Source organism: Mastomys coucha, unplaced genomic scaffold (genome assembly GCF_008632895.1).
Source record: "Mastomys coucha isolate ucsf_1 unplaced genomic scaffold, UCSF_Mcou_1 pScaffold16, whole genome shotgun sequence".
In the NCBI taxonomy this organism is placed as follows: Eukaryota; Metazoa; Chordata; class Mammalia; order Rodentia; family Muridae; genus Mastomys; species Mastomys coucha.
In genome coordinates, this window is record NW_022196898.1 from 49,798,758 (window position 1) to 49,819,910 (window position 21,153).

Here is a 21,153-nt window from a genome sequence, read left to right on the forward strand (position 1 = left end):
GGTTTTTTTTTTTTTTCCCCCAGTAGTGAGCACATATTCTGCTTCTAAAACACATCTCATCTTTAGGGCTGGTAACAATGCCTACCTCTTACAGTGACCATGAGTAACATGTGCATGTTCTTAGCATAGAACCCAGCACACCATAGAAGATTGCGCATACATATTAATTGACTTCTGAATATGGGAAGGGGAATGCTGGTATCACCAGACCCTCCAATGAGTCCAGGTGAACAAAAGTCAGATGCCCCAGGGGTCAATGCCCCAGTCCATCCACGCTGGTGGAGTACGGGGCTTTGCGTCAGAAAGGCACAAGCTTGGCATCTGTGCAGCCGCTCTTGGCTGGACTCACTCATTACCTCTCTCTACACAAAGCACACAGAAGTGCCGAAAGCAGAGGACCAAGAACAGAGATAGGAGGTACAAACCAACCAGGGAGGGGACGAAGGGAGCGATGATCCCACCAACTCGGGAGAACATGGAGCACGTTCCGAGGCCAACGTTTCTGGAAGGCAGGAGAGAAACCAAACTAGTTATATAAATACAACCATTAAGTCTCAGGGGGACAATTTAAAGTTCCTGGGTAGGAAGAACACTATGCGTCTGACATAATAAATTCCTAAGGAGAAGGCACAGCTTTCTAGGAGGCCCAGGAGTCTACAATGACATCACACTGTGCGACAGCACTAGACACACGAGGCTTCTCGGCACTCGAATGTGACTCATGAGGGTAAGGAAAGCAGCTTTTATTTTAAGAACAAGGCCTTGCTTTGTTGGCCCTAGCTGGTCTTGAACTGTGCCAATCCTCTGCCCCCACACTCTTTGAACTGAATGTAGGGGCCACCATGCTCAGCACACCGACTTTAAAAAGATGCATTTGCTTTTCTGTGTATGAACGCTTTGACTCTGCACAGGCGCACCATGTCCCTGCCTGGTACTGTGGCAGTTCGGAAGAAGGTGTGGACTCCCTGGGGCTGGACTGTCATACGGCTGGGCGGTGCCATGTGGGTGATGGGGATTGAGTCTGGGTCATCTACAAGAGCAGCCAGTGCTCTGAACCACAGAGCTATCCCCAATGCCTGCGATTTTCATGAATTTAAAGTCACATGAGGATAGCAGCATCCATATTAGTCAGAGGGGAACAGAACGAGCATCTGAGTGAACTTTAGTTCTTTATCAGTTAAGAGAGCCACCACCAAAGCTTTGTCATCCAAAATCTTTGACTTTTCTTTTTTAAACTCAGCTAACTGTTCAAAGTCAGGTGTGTAAACAGGAGATGATGTGTGCACATTGTCAGGTAACCCAGAGCACCATGAGCAGTTTAGGCAGAAAAGGTATGGAGGGAACAGAGAATGGTGCCGTTTCCAGATAGGCCAGGCCTCCACTTCTGCCTCAGCCTTACTGTCAGCATGGGAAGCATCCCTGTGTGGATGGTGCGGCTCCCAAGTTACAGAACAGGTTGCAGAAACAAGATGACAGCAGAGCAGGCTGTTTCTGGGGAAAGACTTCAAATTAACAGGTGGGAAACACTCACAGGCCTCCTGCTTGAGGAAACAGAAGGGGTCCTTTCAAATGCTCCTTAGGGAGACTGGCAAAGGGCTGGCACAGGAAGGACCAGCCCAGAGAACAGGAAGCAGAGCTGAGGCTGCAGCCCCATTCTGAATCTGGGTTTGCTCTTGTCCTCACGAAAGGATATTAGCATTAAAGATGTTCTTTCTTATATAAGCCTGCACCCACTACTACTCTAAAACAACAGACTCTCTCACAAACTGTAAGTAAGCCCCCAATTCTTTTATAAGAATTGTTGTGGTCATGGTATCTCTTACAGCAATAGAACAGCGCCTAAGACAATGGGTGATTACATGCTCTTATGACTGACATATGCCCACACAAAGGTAGGGAAGGTCATCTCTGTCCACAAAAGCAGTTAGCAAAGTCCGATGGCATGCACGGGGCCCAGTGCATTGAGACCCTTACCTGATGACAGTGGGGTACAGCTCAGAGGTGTAGATGTAAACAATGTTAAAGGCAGCACTGATCGTCAGCTTCCCCAGCAGGGACAAGGAGTGGCTGTTGACCACCGCAAACACACCTGTGTCTGAGGAGGACAGACAATATTAGTGAAGTGCACAGTTTTTGTGGGACATTCAAAACTTAAAATACCAAAGTATTCAACTAATGTGAGGGATAGTCTCATGAAATTTTTGAAAGAAGATATGACAATGTTCTGTAGAGAACAAAAGATGAAAGAAATTTGGAAAAACTTTTTTGTTTTTTGTTTTGTTTTCTTTTGTCTTGTTTTGTTTTGCTTGAGACAGGGTTTCTCTGTGTAGCCCTGGCTGTCCTGAAACTCACTCTGTAGACCAGGCTGGCCCCAAACTCAGAAATTCTCCTGCCTCTGCCTCCTAAGTGCTGAGATTAAAGGCGTGTGCCACCACTGCCTGGCAAAGATTTATTTATTTTATGCATATGAGTACATAACCATTGCTCTCTTCAGACACACCAGAAGAGGGCATCAGACCCCATTACAGATGGTTATGAGCCACCATGTGGTTGCTGAGAACTGAACTCAGGACCTTCGGAAGGGCAGTTGGTGCTCTTAACCACTGAGCCATCTCTACAGCCCCTTTGGAAAAACTTTTAATCTTTTTTTTCCTCATCAATTTCTTGCTTGGGTTATTAATTGATAATTAGATTTGAATTTCCTAATCTATTTACACAAAATGTAAAAGCATTCCAGTTTCCCATTCTTACTAAAAACACTGCTGACTCTGCTGTGGTTCTCCCTTATTAGCTGGGACGCTATACTCGTCGTCTGCCTCCAATGACTCTTCCCGTCAAAACGCCACACACCTCTGCCTTCTAAATAGCAATTTTCTCCTTGTGAGAAGAACACAGTTCTCAAGCTTTCTGTGCCCCTCCTTTCTCTGTCAACCTTGCCACTGAACTTCCTAACTCCCAGCACCCAGCTAGCTGACTTCCTCTCCTCAGAGTACCCAAAGGCCAGCAGCTCTGTCCCCAGTATCACATGGAATTGCCCTTCTTATTGACACTTCTGACAAAAAGGAGAGCTTGTCTCCTCCTTGGGATGCTGTCTTAGTCAGGGTTTCTATTCCTGCACAAACATCATGACCAAGAAGCAAGCTGGGGAGGAAAGGGTTTATTCAGCTTACTTCCACACTGTTGTTCATCACCAGAGGAAGTCAGGACTGGAACTCAAGCAGGTCAGGAAGCAGGAGCTGATGCAGAGGCCATGGAGGGATGCTGTTTCCTGGCTTGCTTCCCCTGACTTGCTCAGCCTGCTTTCTTATAGAACCCAAGACTACCAGCCCAGGGATGGCAATGGACCTACAATGGGCCCTCCCCCCTTGATCACTAATGCCCCACAGAGAAAATGCCCCACAGCTGGATCTTATGGAGGCATTTCCTCAGGGGAGGCTCTTTTCTCTGTGATAATTCCAGTTTGTGTCAAGTTGACACACAAAACCAGCCAGTACAGATGATGTGGTTCATGAGCCCCTCTTCCCTTAAGATCTCAGTGACTCAGTGACTCCTTCTGCCAGCCACCACTGCCGCTGCCTCCCAGATCACCAGTCAGCATATCTCGGGTGCTCTCTTATCATTGCTCACTTCTCATCTTGTATTTATTCCTGTCTGACCCAGAATTCCCTGTGGGATAGGGCACACTGTTGGTCACTAAGTATCTGTTGAGCTAAGAGGCACTGGGACTCCTCCTGGCATGAATGTGGTGGAAAGAGCCTGTGTTTGTGCTACCACAGCTGCCAGCAAGGAGGGCAGATCACACACCCAGACCAAAACTTTTTTAGCCCTCTTTAACATGGTGTCATAAGACCAGGAACAGGCATCTTAAACACATGGGACTACATTTAATGCTGCCAAGATATTTGGGGACAACTATGGCTGGTTTAAGTGATCTATATTTAAGCTACAAAGTCTCTCTAGAAAGAGCCCATGCCTCCCAGCATTTGCTCCAAGGTATGTTTCTAGGACCCTGATCTCACTTCCTCTACTAACAATTTAACTAGATTATTCACTTCACCATTTAAACCAATAATTAGGATAGACGAGCCTCTTCACTATTTTCTAGAAAACTGAATCAGGAAAAAAATATTGAGTAGCACGGATGAAAACAAAACCATGTAATTATTTGTGCAAACTCAAGTTCCTCAAAAACAAACAAGCGAGACGCCTATGCTGAAGACTACACACAGGGAATGAGTAGTTAGCTTCGTATTCTTGAAGAGTTAGAATGGTACAGATCATAGTCCCAATTATCAGGCTTTCTTTAGTGCCCTCATTCCCCAAGCCTTGGAAATGCATCACTGTCTTCCACCAACTCCGAGGATAAGACTGTCACCAGAGAGCATCTGAAACCCATAACAGAACTGTGGCTTTAATACGTTTGTTGTAGCCCAGCTGCCTGCAGCACCCCACAAATACAATCAGTAGACACATTTATTACTTCTTTAATTCTAGGGCTAGTAAATGCCTATGTGACTGCTTCCTTAACAAACCATGTTATCCTGGGCACCCTGGATCTATATTGGTTCCTGGACACGATCAGTAATATTTGGCTCAAGAATAAAGTATCTCTTCATTCTCTTGAAGTGTGTTGACTTTTAACTGCAATGGCTTTTGGTAGAAAAAAAAAAAAACACAAGAAGGCACCCTACATCTTTACTAACAGGACAGAAGATTGCCATCTGGAAATTTAAATTCACATGGAGCACACAGAGACAATCATCTAACCTCCGACAGAGTCCAAAGCTGCAAGAGGATTCCCACGTGAGGTGGAAGACACCTCCAGCAGTAGCTCATTTGGGGAGGTTGGCTCTGGCCACAGGCCAAAGCCAGTCCATCTGCTGCTTGAACCTTCTCGCCTCTGCTCCTGCCAACACACCTGCAGTCACTTCTTCAGGGGGAACCTACCTCTCCCCTAAGATGGCTTATGTCAATAGCAGACAGCTTTCTTTGTTAAGGTTCCTGCTTGTGCAGCTGCTGGGCTGCTGGCTGTGTGCTGGAAGGCTCTGCAGCCACTGAGCGGTCCCCTGCCTTCCTGACCTATATTCCTGGTCATTCCCAATGAATGGTCAAAGTGCTGTTTGGGGAAAAAAAGCAAACTGATTTAGAGGGAAAATTAAAATGAAATTACAGGGTTTTTTTTGTTTTGTTTTTTTAAGAAGTGGATTGTGGGCTGGAGAGATGGCTCAGCGGATAAGAGCACTGACTGCTTTTCTGAAGGTCCTGAGTTCAAATCCTAGCAACCACATGGTGGCTAACAGTCATCCGTAATGATATCTCTTCTGGTGTGTTTAAAGACAGTTACAGTGTACTTACATATAATAATAAATCAATCTTAAAAAAAAAAGTGGATTTGCATAACACGAGTTTCTTTCCACATACCAAACTCCGTGAGGTCATAGCTTAGCTCCCACAACGCAGCTTTGAAGGACAGAGTTTTCAGGACTTTCAGGAGCCCTTTGGAGCTATCAGAACAAACATCTCCTTTGTCCATTTCTTATTGAGTTGTAAGATTCCAGTCTCTCTTTCACCATGTATATGTATCTTATAGATATTTTCCCCTAATCTGTGCTTTACTTTTTTCCTTTTAGGATGTTTTGTTTTAAGGGACTCGTGTGCTCTCTGTTGCTCAGGTTGGCCCTGAACTCCTGACTCAAGCAGGAAACTGTTGGTTCCAAATAGCAAACTTCAGCTCAGCCATTCCCTTCTCTCACAGACTAAGCAGAACGCCAATGTGTTTTGTTTTGCTGTGTTGTAAGACAGACAGGGTTAGAGGTCGCCCAGGCTATCCTTGAACTTGCTCTGAATCCAAGGATGACCTTGAACTCCTATGGTCTCCCCTCCCCTCCTGAGTGCTGTTCTAAAATTCAGTCCCTTCCCCTGATCTAGCCTGTCAAGTATCATACTGTCTTGATGACTCTAACTGTACAATAGGTTACACACGATAGTCTAGAGCTTTGTTTTTCTTGATAAAATTATTTTGGCTAGTCTAGAATCCGTTGGGTAGTCATATTTGCACAAAGTTATTCTATCAATAAAAGGATCCTCCTGGACATTTGATATTGTGCTAAAGATAATTGGTTTGGTAAGAGAGGATGTCTTGATGATCTCCTTATCTGTGAATTATTACTACTGTCAGTTCAATTGTTTAGCCCTCTTTAGTTCCTCCTTTCATGGTTTTATGTTATACTTTGTACATGCTATGGAAATTTTATCTCTAAAATTTTTAAACATTTTTTATCAGTGCCATTGTTTAATTGTATAGTAGATTCTTTGCTAATAATATATAGAAACAAAATTGTTCATCACATGATTCTAACAAGCTCATTTATTAATTCTATTTTTGAATGCTTAAATGTATGTGTGTGTGTGTGTAGTGTAGCATGTGTGTGGTAGTCAGAGCAGATCTCTGTGCGTTGGGTTCTCTCATTTCACCATGTGGGTCAAGGGTTGAACTCAAGTCACCAGGCTTACTCCCTTCTCTCAGCTTGAGCCCCTTCCTGTCTCCTCACTGTTACCTTGTACTGGCTGGTCTGTTTCTGACCAAGTTCTGTAGAGAATGGGCATCCTGACAACAGTGAATATTATTCACTCTTTCAGTGGTAAATGCAGCATTTGCTAGAGGTTTTCCCTTGAGCTTATCTGTCAGGTTAAGGAGATTCCCTTCTGTTTCCACATGCTAATATTTATTATGGAGGATGTGTGCTAAAATCCAAAACCTGCATTTTCTGCCTGTGCCAAATTATCATGTAACTTTCATTTTTCTTTCTGGGCTTTTAATATGGCAAATAACACTGATGGGTGCTTGTACCTGAGAGGTAAAGCTGGCTTTGTTTGACTTAGTCCTTGGGGTAACTGATGATCTAATGTGAACTGCTGGGAAGTCAAATGAATTGGAATTTCTTCTTATTTATGTGTTTCATAGAACCTAGGAGCAAAGCCGCCCGGGGCTTGTAGTTCTCTGTGGGAGTGTTTCTAACCTCACATTCAACTTCTTTACAGCAAAGGGCTGCAAAAGTCACCTGCTTGCTTTCCAGTAAGCTTTCTTGGTTTGTTTCTCTACAGACTGGGCCTAAACTGGATTTACTGGTATAGGAATATTCACGACGATTTCTCATTAATGCCTATGGCTCCTTCAGTGATGGCCCCATCTTTATTTCTGATATTTGCATCTGTGTCTCCCTTTTTTTTTATTAGTTTAGAGATTTATTAATTTTAATTGGTCCTAAACAAAAAGATTTTGGTTTTCTTGTTTTCTCTATCATTTTTTCTGTTTCATTCCTGGATTTTCTCTCTTATATTTATCATTTCCTTCTTCTGCTTGCCTTCTGTTTCACTTGGCTTTCCTTTTTTAGACTTTATCTTCTAAAGACAGAATTGAGATTACCAATCTGTTCTCTTTGAGTGTTGATAATTATATAAATATTCATACTTAAGCCTTACAAAACTTTCTACGTCAAGAGTTTTGATACTGTATATTTAATTTATGGTTTAACTAAAATATTTTGTAACTTTCTTTGTTATTTTATTTGACTTGTGTGTTTCTTTAAAAAGTATTGTTTAGTATTAAAATGTTTAGAGTTTTTTCCCCCAGATACCTTTAATTATTGATTTCTAGTTTAGTTCCATTCTGGTCAAGCAATACTTTTCTAAGTCTTCAATACTTTGGATTCTTTTTGTTTTTGCTCATGGTCCAGACTATGCCATCTTACCAGATGTTCTGTGGCTTTTCAAATGGAAGCCATGTTTCCTCAAAGTAGGATGAGGTGTGTATGAATCAGCTGATTCATGCTCGCTCTGTCTAGATTTCCTACTTTTCAATCAATCACTGAACCAGCTATTGATGGATCAAGTCTAAGTTCTGCACAGTTTTGTTTTGGGGACTCTGAATGCTTTGTGGGAGGCACACACATATAGGATCCTTACATAGTTACTAAAAGGCCACTCTTCAAACATGTATTTGAAATTTTATCAATTTATCAAGCTTCTGGTCATCATTTCTGCAGATAATATTTTCCCAAGAAAAAAGTTACATCAGGTCACTTGATATTTTCTGCAACTCACTGTGCTATGTTAGATTTTATTTATTTTTGTTTTAATTTTATGGTGAACAAGTTTTTTATTTTTAGCTATGACTGAAATTCATGGATCTCTTCTGTGGTATTCAGTCTGCTGTTGGTCTCATCTCTCTACTGCTTTTGCATGCTGCATGCTTCCTCTTGAGCTATTCTGTGCATGTCTTCTTTATGGCTTCATTTTTCTGTTCATTCCAAGGATGCTTTTTGTCTGCTTAAGCACATGGGACACAGTTATAGTAGTTTCTTGGACTTGTCTGCTTAAGCACACAGAATGTAGTCATCATAGCTGCTTGGCCATTCGTCTCCTCAGGCACATGGACCACAGTTGCAGTCGCTGCTTGGATGTTTTGGCTTCCTGGTCCTATCACTCATGCACCTCTGGGTTGTCTCTGCTGATTTCTCTTGTTGTAAGGAGGTTTTCTCCTGCTTATATGGATGCCTGGAAATTCTGATGGAAAGCTATGTGTGACTGTTCCCTGGTTAGGTGGTAGGCTCCCTTGGTGACTTTGCTCTATGATGCAGCTTAGTTACTGAGAATCAGTTGATCTTGAAGTGTGTGTGTTGAGCATTTTGGCAAACAGCCTTTCACTTAGGTCTTTTACTTTTGGTCTAGGTTGTCTTCTCTAATGGTTAATGTCTATCTAAAGGATGCACAAAGTACTCATGGCCCTGGGTTCCAGTGATGGCCCTATCTTCTATTGTCTGATGATTTCCTTCACTTCTATTTGGTGGTCCTTTCCATTTCTGTTTCATTGTCCTCCCCACTCCTGTCTGGTGGTCCTTCCTTCTCCTGACTGGTGGTCCTCCCAGTCCAAACTCATGATCTTCCTCATGGGGAACACTCTTGTCTATGGATCCTCCTCAGCTCTATCTCATGGTCTTCTCCACTTATCTAGTGATTCTATCCAGTCCTATCTCGTGATCCTCCTCACTCATGCCTAGTAGTCCTCCCCACTGCTGCCTGGCAGTCTTCCCCATTCACATCACTCCATCCTTCGCTTGTCTAGTAGTTTCCTTCTATACTCACTATCCTCACTAGGATGCTATCCTCTACTGCATGCACAGAGCCCAGAGGATCTTTCTGAAGATCTCTGGAGGTCTTCCTCTGTGTGTTTTACTCCCCTCAATATTTTTGACTAGCAACATTTAGCCACCAATAATTATTTATTCTAGCCACTTTATTATCTATTTCTCAATATTTTTGTCTAGCAAAACCTCTGATTGACCCTGATCAAGGACCCTCTTGGAGTCTATCTTTGTTTAGTGTCCTTCTCTTGGGGATCATTGCTATACGCAGCCTGCTGTCCAATGGCTATATAGGAACATTTTCATTAGGTTTTATATTTTAAAGTGGGAAGATAGCTGCTGTCTTATGGTCATGGCTGAAAGTCTAAGCACTTGTCAGTTCTCATGTGGCACTGTTGTTCATTATTTTTGGATCACTAAGTTCCCTCATTAGATTTCAAGCTGTCTGAGGCTAGGAAGTGAGCCTTGGTAACAGGCAGGACCTTGTATTCATAGATGCTAGAGAAGCTGGGACAGAGATGGGCAGACGACTCTGAGGAAGAAGATGGACATGCTGACCATTCTGGGCAGTCAGTACACACACTCTTCAACGGCAATGTTGCTGATATGGCACATGCGCACATCTTCCAGAGAGGCCACAGCTGCTGTGAGCCTCACCTATAGTGTTCAGCGCCACCCTAAGGTCACTCTTTTTAAACCCAGGCTAATCCCCACCAGGTCTGCCACTGCCTGTAATCACACAGTGTTAATGCTCAGACACCACAGCTTCACCGTGTGAAATCACGATGGTCGGTGCATCTCCACAAGAACACAGGCTGTGCTGTGAGTCAGGGATGAAATCCCAACCCCTCGCTATAAAGGTGGACACGCTACCTGACCAGTCTGAATTTTAGTTTCCTTATGTGGTAAGTGACACATAATGACTTCTGTATATGGAGAGAATCCAGCACTTAGTCAACACTCCAAATGGCAATTTATATTGTAAGATTAATTAGGACCCTCCTCTAAGCAAGCACACAAACCAAGTAAAATGCCTGCTGACCAGTCTGTTTTTAAAGATGAGTAAGCAGCCCTGTTAACCTTCCTAGAGGAGAACACACCAGGAGGCCAACCAGGAAGGCGACACGTAGATAGGAAGCTTCTCTCTGTTAGTGTTGAAAGTTTTCAGATTTTGGAACGTTTTAGATTTCAGCTTTTTGGATTAGGGATATTCAACTTATAATTATAAATCACAGGCTGCAAGATACTAAACATCTGGTTTTTAGCTTGTTTTCTGTGTCTCCTAGAGATATATTGCCACAGTATTCACAAATGCCCCAGAAACTGAGAACCACAACCATAAGCAGATGCAAAAAAGAAGCGAGCAGGTAAAGGGCACCTGAGTTGGCAGAAAGGGGAGAGTGCAGGTGTGGAATGCTTGGTGGGGAAAAACAGAGAAATGAGCAGGAGCACAGTAGGAAAATGAGCAGGAGCACAGTGGAGAAATGAGCAGGAGCACAGTAGAGAAATGAGCAGTACCACAGTAGGGAAATGAGCAGGAGCACAGTAGAGAAATGAGCAGTACCACAGTAGGAAAATGAGCAGGAGCACAGTGGAGAAATGAGCAGGAGCACAGTAGGGAAATGAGCAGGAGCACAGTGGAGAAATGAGCAGGAGCACAGTGGAGAAATGAGCAGGAGCACAGTGGAGAAATGAGCAGGAGCACAGTGGAGAAATGAGCAGGAGCACAGTGGAGAAATGAGCAGGAGCACAGTGGAGAAATGAGCAGGAGCACAGTGGAGAAATGAGCAGGAGCACGGTGGATAAATGAGCAGGAGCACAATAGAGAAATGAGCAGGAACATGGTAGAGAAATGAGCAGAAGCACGTTGGAGAAATGAGCAGGACCACAGTGGAGAAATGAGCAGGAGCACAGTAGGGAAATGAGCAGGACCACAGTGGAGAAATGAGCAGGAGCACAGTAGAGAAATGAGCAGGACCACAGTGGAGAAATGAGCAGGAGCACAGTAGAGAAATGAGCAGGAGCACAGTAGGGAAATGAGCAGGAGCACAGTAGGAAAATGAGCAGGAGCACAGTGGAGAAATGAGCAGGAGCACAGTAGGGAAATGAGCAGGAGCATGTTGGAGAAATGAGCAGGAGCACAGTAGAGAAATGAGCAGGAACACGTTGGAGAAATGAGCAGGAGCACAGTAGAGAAATGAGCAGGAGCACAGTGGAGAAATGAGCAGGAGCACAGTAGGGAAATGAGCACAGGAGCACAGTGGAAAAATGAGCAGGAGCACGGTGGAGAAATGAGCAGGAGAATAGTAAAGGTCTTCAAACTAACATGAGCTGCTAACAGAAACTGTGAGGTCTCTTAATACATACTTATCAGAACTTTCAAAACCTAGCGTTTGAAACTCTGAAAAAAAAAGGATTTAAAAGAAACCAAACAAAACATCTTAAAGGGTAAATATGAATAGTTTAAAGAATTTCTTTTAAGCTCAGAGAGGATTCCAGAAAGAAGAGCAAGGGTTAGGCACAAAACATTGGCCATCTGTTCTCTGTCTTTAGTGATGAATCAAATGAGGAGGATGGGCTCAACCATGGTGGAAGAGGATAATTCTAGTAGCCATGGATATTAAAATCAGAAATCATTTACTAAGGGACAGTAGAGAATTTCTTCCCTAGGAAATCTTTAAAATTTGTCAGGCTGTCCATTTTTTCCAAGCATAACTGCTGTGTTATAGTCCCCTACACTGTGGAAACCGTTGCCTCACTGTGTCTCAAGCATGTTTATCAAGGGGTACAGTCTGTAGAGGCTTCCAGCAGCTCTCAGGACAGATGGGGATAAAGAGGGCTGGCTGATCTGGTTAGGAGATTGCACATGTGTGTTCATGGGTTTTCGTTTTGTTTATAATAGGTCAATGTTAAGGAAAAGTCATGCATGGAATCCTTGGGGTGGCCTATCTGAACGTGCGAGGAAGTAAGAGGGAAAAGCTAGCCCTTGGCCTTGGCTTCCAGAGTGAGATGAGGCACAGAGAGGTTTATGGCAGTAGGGCAAAGTTTTGCCCTCTGAGATGATGCATATGACAGTCATGGTAGAAAACTACATCTCCAAGTTGTCTGCACAAAACATGCATTGCTGAGCATAAAGCTACCACAGTTAGAAGCCTGTTATCTCAGACAAACAAAACAGGGATACTGGCACTGGCATGGGATTAGAAATGGGCAAACAGCCTGAATTCTTTAGTTTCCATGAGTTGATAAAAATCCCTGCTTGGCCATGGTGCAATCCCAGCCTAAGTGTGTGAACAGAGAACAGAGAAACAGTGTGTGATCCAGCTCATGGCACAGAACCTCAGGTGGTGACCGACTGACCCACCGACCCACCGACCGACCGGTGGCACAGGAGAAGGAATTGAGTCTGGGACATCTGGAAGGCTCCAGATAAGACCCTGGAATGACTGAACTTCAGGGAGGATCAGCTTAGCAGAAGGATACTTGATATGTAGGCTGCTCGGGAATGACCATTTCATTCTTCCCAGAATGACCAGACCATCTTCATGATTCCCATCCAGAGCACGAGGGACATACGACAGTGATCAAAGCCCCCAAACTCAGCACAGGGTGTTATTAGCCTGTGTGCCCTGGTAGCAAAGCCACCAGGTAGGACTTTACTCACTGAAAACCACATCTCTCTGTGCAGGAATAGTCATGCCTCCAATGTACAACTACCATGAAAGGAGTGCAAAACAAAAAAAAAAAAAAGAGCTTAGAAAGTTGCAAATACCTATGTATCTACAGAATTTCTTCCTTTTCTGTTATTGAAATGTATGTATTGAAATGCTACATAGCCCAGACCAGCCTCAGTGTTGGAATCTTACTGCTTCAGTCTCCTAAGTGCTGGAATTGCATATGCTGATATATCTAGCTTTACAGAATTCCTATATAGGGGTAACAACATTAAATGGGATGACAGAGAGACATTTATTTCTAGATAGGGTCTTGTGCATCTGACCTCAGACTTGTAATACAGGCAAGGATGGCCTTGAACTTCCAATCTTCCTGCCTTCCAGAATTCTGGGATTACAGATTTGCCACCATGCCTAGATTTTATGTGGTCCTGGGGATTGAACCTAGGATTTTGTGCAGCAAGACAAGTGGTCTACCAACTAAGCTTCATTCTCACCCAGAGGAGTATCTTTTGAAGCTGTACTGATTAGTAAAGCTATAGAATTATAAAAGGACCAAAGCTTCTTACAAATACACTTTATTTGAACTGTATGTATGTATGTATGTATGTATGTATGATGTATGTATGTATATATGTATGTATGTATGTGTGCATGAGTGTGTGTGTGTGTGTGTGCCACACGATATATGTAAAAGTCAAAGTACAACTTGTGGGAGTTGTTCTCACCTCCATCATATGGGTACTCGTGATGAAATTCAGGTCAAAGGCTTTGTGGCAAGGACCTGCTAGGCCATCTCAGTAGCCCTTAGTCACACTTCAGCTGCTGGGCCATCTCAGTAGCCCTTAGTCACACTTTAAAATGACCAAGAGCATAACCACTGTGGTCAACAGTGAATGTTACTCTTATGGTGTTGTTGTTGTTGTTAACCTTGGGGTACCACATGGAAACATTTAGGGATTCCTAAGCTACCCCTGAGTACCAGTGTCTGACCTCCAGTCTCGAGACTGGCCAGAGCATGCAGTTTCATTTGCAGCCTGGAAGGAGTGTCTTTCGGTGCAGAGTGGGCCTTCCCTGTTATCAAGTAAACAAGTCTAACGTCACCAGTGCTGCATCCCAGACACCCCAGATGGTAGCTTAATAGCCTGAAAGAATTAATAGCACACCTCTGAGCACATTATTCACCCAGAGAATAGTTCAGGCAATGCAAAGAATCTGGCCCATTATAGCCCGCACAATTGCTAAGTAATATGCAATCATAGAAATGAAGCATGGCATATGGTAATCCCTTTACCATATTGAGATTCATTGTAATAAAAGTGCTGTTCAAAACCCTCATGGAAATTTGAAAGGCATACCTTTTTTTTCTGGAAGAAACATCACAATAAGACAGGCCAGTCCTCCAAGGCACAGAAACGCTGCTAGTGTCCGCTTCCGACCAAACCTAAACAATGGGAGGAAGTCACATGTCTCTTTAAAGAACCTTATAAAGCCATCTTCCCTCTCCTGCAACTTTCCTACTTAAATGTTCTCAATTTAATTTTTTTTTTTGAGTGGTGGCAAATGGAGCTGGTCAGGAGACAGATCAGGATATAAATAAGCACAAAAAGGGGAGCCCACTGGATGGCAGGGTCAGATCATGTACACAGGGAACGAATCCTTGTATTTCCAAGAGCATGCACTGTGGCAGACTGTTTTAAATGCACACCCCCATTACCTCATTGAATCCTAATAACAAATGTGTAGGCATGTGTGGCGTCTCGTAGAGACTCAATCCAGTAAAGAGAACAGAGTCTGCTAGTTTGTTTTACTCTCTGGTTACCTCATTCTTATGGTGTTAAAAAATTTAAATACAAGGTTTGTTGGCCTTTGTCTCAAACCTTTAGAAATATGAACAGGAAAAAAGTTCTTGCTAGTGGTTTCAATTTAAGTAAAATGTACTGTACACTTCAATTTCCAAATAAGTGAACCAGGCTTGATACAAAGATGTAACATTAGTCTCCACTCTCAAGCAACAGGCCAGCAACAGGCCAGCAACAGGCCAGCAACAGGCCAGCTCTGAGGCTATGAACCTCACTATTTACTTGTAATTCTGATAACTAATTTGTTAGGGTAGTTTTAGGATTGCTGGTTTTAGATGAAGTACAAATGGAAACTTAGTGGGGGGACTTACTGAAGTTAGAAAGCTAACATGTGGCTCAGACTAGAAGGAAACCCAGTTTGCTTGACCCCAAAGGCACTGAACTTCTCCCCTGCAGTTTCCAGCCCTGCCTTGAGGCAGTAGCTGCTGGAAAACAGGAAAGGTCTGGTGTCTTTTTGACAGCTATTTTTCCAGGTTATTTTTAACAGGTAGCGTGCAATGGCTTTTGAGTGACATTGACCGTGATAGGCAAACCCTGGGCATAGGCTACCCTCATGAATAGTTCCTAGTGATACTAGAAGTGACCATCAGAGGCATACACAGGAAATCTGTAGCTGTAAAAGAAGAGGATGTCAAGTGTGATGGCTGGCCTGCTTCTGGGACCATGGTGAGAGTGAGTGACGGTCACCAGCACAGGACTCAGGTAAGGTGTCTGCAATGCTCTCTGGGAGGAAAACCTCCGACTGAGCAGAGTCTTGCATTTGGCTCTCAGCTGAAGCAAGCTGTCAGGCTGGGCAGGCAAGCCAGGGGTGGGGCTATAAAGGGCACTGCAGCTCATGGTCCAATGCTTTTGCTGGCTTTTCCCTTCAGCTCACTAGACCACCCCTATTCTTAGCAATGTTTTACTCTTTGCTTTTTAAAAACAAAAGTAAACACAAACCTGGCACAGGTTGGCCTGGCACCTACCATTTGTCTCCTGGTGCTTCTCTACATCCCTTCAGACTGGCCAAAGGTCAAGCAAATTTTCCTTGGCACTCTGGATAGCAATGTTTCTCTGGCCTCCATGCATGACTTGAAGGCCTGGCCTTATCTCTATCTTCCCTATGCCCGGATTTCCAGCCTGCCTGTCCTGTTATTTTTCTTTCAAACTCTAATAAAATTGTCCTCAAGCGTTCTTCCAAGCCTGTTCCTAACCTCTTACATTAACGAGGCTAAATAACTCTTAAAGGACTCTTGGTTTCCTGATTAATAGTAGAGTGTTGGGCAGGGTTTATAGATTGGGTTGAAATGAAAATGTCCAGATGATAAGAAACGGTACAACTTACCTGGTCCCTCAGCCACTAAATAACAGAGGGGCTAAGCAGACAGAGAAGAATGCTGATCTCTATAAAATAACTTTTGGAATTTCACTCCCTTACTCACAAGCAACAAAAGCAGGGAATACTCTGCCCCTTCCCACTAGTTCTTTGGAGGTAGGGAGTCTTTCTAGTTCTGTCAGGTTCAGTCTTAAAAGAGCTTGTGAATCCCGAGTTGATAGGATTCTGTCTACCTGGAGCCGACCACCACATTGCTCATGCTATGAACCTACATTGACTACTCAATGACTACTGAGTTAAAGCCTACGTAAGCATTCATGTACTCCAAACTCAAGAACCACTACTATAAAAAGTGAGCTTAGCTGCATTTAGCCTGAGAGAAACTGATGGACAGTGCTGGACCTTCACTGTCTAAGGCCATGGAGCATGACAGTTGGGTACACACATATGGAAGAACCTCTGTGGTGTGTCCCCTTGCCACCCATACTCACCATCTTTGGTTAATCAGGTAGATGCAGAGAGGGTAGGATGGGATCTCTATGAGACCAGATAAAGCCAGGTTGGCATAAATGCTGCCCCCAAGGTCACCCGCACTCAGGGTGAGGCCGTAGTACACCAGGCTACACACAAACCTGTATTTGAGATCAAAAGACTGAGAGGTGAGAGAAAAGTCCACAGGACAGAAACAAAATTTTTTCTAGGAGAGATTAAACAGTACCATTCAATATACTACCCTCTGCTTCAAATAATGAGTTTTACTTTCCCACTGAACTTTCTGTCTTAATCTAAGTTTCTATCCTATTAAGAAACAAAAGCATAATGGGGCCTTGGGAGTGATTTATGTCTATATGTTCTATAAAGCAAATGGATGTATAGTTCCTGCTTGAGAAAAGACATTGTTCCTGCCTCCTCAAGCATATCTACACAGCAGTGAAAACAATGGCCCTATTCTTACTTTATTGCGTCCAGCAGCAATCTAGGGAACACAGCCTGTGGCCTCGTGATATTATCAGAAGGGCTGGACGGAGCCTTCTATGGGGAAAGTCAACAGGGGATGGCCAGAGAATGGCCTGGACCCTCAGGTGGGCCATCTGCAGGCCACAAGCCTGGCTCTCCATGTCCCTAGAACCCTAGTGACTTCCAATCCAGGCACACATACTAGAGACCAGACTAGAGAAGAAAAGGCCAGGGCCACAGCAGAGCAGGACCTCCTGGGAAGATCAATAGGGAGGGAGGCTCTTGAGAGGCATTAACTCATTTCTGTGCACCATCATTTGAAATTCACCCTGGCATTGTGCTGGACACATGCCTGTCTCCTGCAGTGGGGAATGATGTGCCATGGAGCACAGCTCATCTGAGTGCCAACCTGAAGCTCCAAATCAGCCTGAAGTACTCAGAGGAACATCAGCAATTAGCAAGCTGCTGTATCAGAACCACAGCACAAAACAGATGGTCCTAACGACCCTGAGCCTGGCCTTTACTGGTGTACGAACACAGTTGGTAAACCACAAGTTCCTAACCAAGTGATAGATTACCTGGGCTTTCCAACTCCACTAGCTGCTTATCTGTTGCAGTTCACAGTGGCCAGTGCTTGCTAAACAGGTTGCTCATTTGCTTCTGCTTTGTTTTCCCTAGAAAAAGCCTGGTTTGTGTGGCTGCACTGGGCTCACATGGCAAAGGGAATACTTTACTCTTCCCTCTACCAAAAAAACATACAAGTGGGCCAAGTGTCCTAGGCTATGAAGGACAGGCCATGGTGGGCTATAGTATAGCTCAAAGACAAAGCATAAGAACATTTGGCCTAATATGTACAATGCCCTTCACTTCCTTATATCACGCACATGCACATAGGCACACACGCAGGCACGCAAGCTCGCTTGCATGCAAGCTTCAAAGGTAGACACTTCCTCCAAAGCAGCCAATGGAGCATGTGACAAGCAAACTCACAGCTGGTTCCTGTGCTCTCTGTATTTGCTTCTAGGTAGTAAGAACCTCCAATGAGCAGTGTAGGCACTGTACTGCAGGTTTAGTTTTCAAGGGTTCTCTTAAACCTTCATACCTTTAACCCTGGGTCTTTGATAGTCACCATCCACTTATTCCCCACGACGGGAGCCACATAATTGTCTCTCTGAAGCTTCCTTCTTCAAAAGGAGCCACCTAGAATCCTGGATGCCCCTTATATTAACTTAGAAACATTCTGAGAGGCAGGCTGGAATACGCTAAGTGAGTGTCAGGCTCAAGAGTGTGAACCCTTCATCTACCAACTTGATGGGTGGTTTTGACCAGCCCTGGGAGCCTATCAGTGCCAGAAATAATATTTCCAAGAGAGCCGAGGGGTTCACACAGTAAGCACTGAAGTGAATGAGCCTTGGTGTTTTGTTTTGTTTTGGTTTTTGGTTTGGTTTTTATGCACCCTGGTACTGACATGGGGGTAGGTAAGCTTTCTGCAGCCCTGTGGCTGCAGGTAACCCTGATAAACAGGTTATCAAGAGACCTTTAGCATTCAAATCGAAGATTCCATAACATTTCTCGGAATTACCAGATGAACATCAGGATCAGAGTGTGTCCTAGGAGGATCCGGTAACGAAACAGATCCAGGAAGCTTCCAGTTTCCCTGTGGCTCCTGTTGGCCGGATGTGTTAGTGAGAATGTGCACTTGAGCTTGCGGTTCCTCCTGGCAATGAAGTACAGAGCCTCTTCCGCCTCACTCAGCAGACCCTGGGAGTATAACCAACGAGGTGATTCAGGAATGAATCTGAAAGACACGTCATTAAAGGCTGGATACTCATACAGGTGCACGTGCAGAGGAAGGAGACAAACATCCCCTCCGGAGGTAGCTTCCCGCATCCTGGCTCACTTCCTTCCCAGTGGCACACCAGAGAGAACAAAGGGATCACCTGAACACTGGTGACAGTAAACGGTGGCTCATTTTTATCAGTTGGAACTGAGCTTTTCAAATATTGGTTTCAATAAAGTTAAACAGTTTCCATTTCCTTTTAAATAAGTTTCAGTAAGTGAATGGCAAATCTCCAATACTGGAGGATGCATGATCCTCACAAAGCACAGGCCAGGCTCAGCTCTGAATCTCCACTAGATGTTGTTGATAGACAATATGGCAGTGGGTATACCCTAGCTTTATATTTTTCTTTTTTTTTAATTTTTTAAATTTTTTTCAGCACTCCCTCCAAGCACAAAGGATGCAGTCACAACAGAGATATATACATTACACATTTTGTTCATTTTTCAGAGTTGCACAAGTGATTATATTTTATTTATTTTATTTTTTTATTATTAGATATTTACTTTATTTACATGTAAATTTCTCCATTCCCAGTTTCCCCTCCAAAAAACAAAGAAACAAACAAAAACAGCAAAAACAAACCCCTGTTGCCTTCCCTCTCCCCAAGCCTGCCACCCCACCCTCTCCCACTTATTGGCCCTGGCATTCCCCTACACTGGGGCTCAGAACCTTCACAGGGCCGAGCTCCTCTCCTCCTATTGATGATCAAATTTCAATCCTCTACTATACACATGCTGCCAGAACAATCAGACCCCTCCATGTGCGGTCCTTGGTTGGTGGTTGAGACCCTGGGAGCTCTGAAGGTGATCTCACTGCGTAGAACAGGCTGGCCTCAAACTTGCTCCAAAGCCCAGAATAACTCTGAACTCAAGACTTTCCAGAGTGCTGGGATTACAGGCTTGTTCCACCAAGCCTAAACAACTAGGTTCTTAAGCTCTGGGAAAGTCTAGCATTGAGATAAAAATTTTTATCAAACAAAACATTTCAAAGGTGTTTGTAACATAATGGTATGTTATTTAGGAGGAAGCATTATTTTAAAATTACACAGAAGCATGAAACAGTTTAACAGATCTTTGTCATTTGTGAATGTTCATTGCTTCAAAATACTCAAACCATCCAACACACCAGCTTTAGAGGGTTGGGAGGAGCTTTCCTGTTTTACCAGAATTGCAGAATTGCTGGCAGTTAACTTCTAGTTACAGAACAACGGGCATTTCCTAATACAGCCACAAGGTGTCGAGCCACTCTATGCTAGGCCACTAGTGTCTTCACACTTTCAAAACGTAGGCACTGCATGGAGTTTGCTTCATCATTCTGTTTTAGGAGGCTCTCCAAAGATGTGGCAGGATGGAAGCCTTTTAAAAATTTATAGTGTGTGTGTGTGGGGGGGGGGAGTTATGTGTTGTCTTCTTAAGAGGCCAGAGGAGGATGTCAGGTCCTCTAATCTATCTGTCCTTTGCCTTCTTCCTTTGAGGCATGGTCTCTCACTGAATGTAGAACGAGGCTGGTGGCCAGCTATTTTCCTTGGGTTACTGGTGCATGTATTCACATTCAGTGTTTTACATGGGTACTAGGATTCGACCTCAAGTCTTCAAGTTTGCAAAGCAAGCACTCTTACCCACTGAACTGTCTTTCTAGACTGGATGTCTTCCTTACTAGACACAACATCAAAATACTTTATTTTTTTTAAAAGCTCGATCAGATATTTTCTCCCTTAAGTCAAATTTTGATGAATAAAATAGTTTTTTTTTTCTTTTTCAAATTCCTGTTACTTCTTGATAAGGATGGTGAGAGTAACAAGCACTACTGGATCTGAAAGCATAGTAGACAGCCCTTCTGTCAATAACCACTGAGAGAGCATTTCCACTCTATACAGAGTAGGATAACGGGTACTAAGAGGAAAGATGTCAAGACAAAAAGGAGTTTTGACAGAACTTACCCACTGGGGTCAAGGACACTCAAGTACAACCCTGGACTGTCAATCAAAGCCAATTATAATTTCTTGTAAAATCCTTTAGGCACTTCTTGTTGCCATTTAATTACTGACGTGGACTAATATGTAAATAACCAAGTCAACACTGGTCTTTTGGAAGCTGCATCTGCCAATGATAGAGCTTGACCCACTGACCCAGATGCATGCAGAGCTACTGTGTACATGATCTGATTGAGTCTTCGTGTAAACAAAAAGAACTGTTAGGAGACAGCTAACCTGCCTATGCAGAGAAAACATATGAATTAAAACTGGGCAGAGTTGGTAGGAATGAGAAAGAACCAGCAGGAAATGTATCAAAATCCTGACATGATTATGGGTTGTTAAGGGGAGCCATGCACTCCCTCCATCAACCATACTGAAGATGAC

At 43.7% G+C, this 21,153-nt stretch overlaps 1 protein-coding gene across 2 annotated transcripts in view; it reads right to left on the minus strand.

Moving 5' to 3' along the window:
• Slc22a15 (solute carrier family 22 member 15) overlaps positions 1-21,153 on the minus strand; it is a 57,518-nt gene that overhangs the window by 2,876 nt on the left and 33,489 nt on the right. The window contains exons 6-10 of one of the 2 annotated variants that reach the window (XR_004119731.1): positions 18,534-18,749; positions 16,486-16,626; positions 14,176-14,261; positions 1,975-2,095; positions 426-502 (exon numbers count right to left, since the gene is read on the minus strand). Coding sequence is in view for 1 of the 2 variants with exons in the window: in XM_031374992.1 (XP_031230852.1) it covers positions 430-502; positions 1,975-2,095; positions 14,176-14,261; positions 16,486-16,626; positions 18,534-18,749 (637 nt within the window). In the remaining variant the exon portion in view is untranslated. The remainder of the gene's footprint in view (positions 1-425; positions 503-1,974; positions 2,096-14,175; positions 14,262-16,485; positions 16,627-18,533; positions 18,750-21,153) is intronic. The other variant, XM_031374992.1, reaches the window with a different exon arrangement.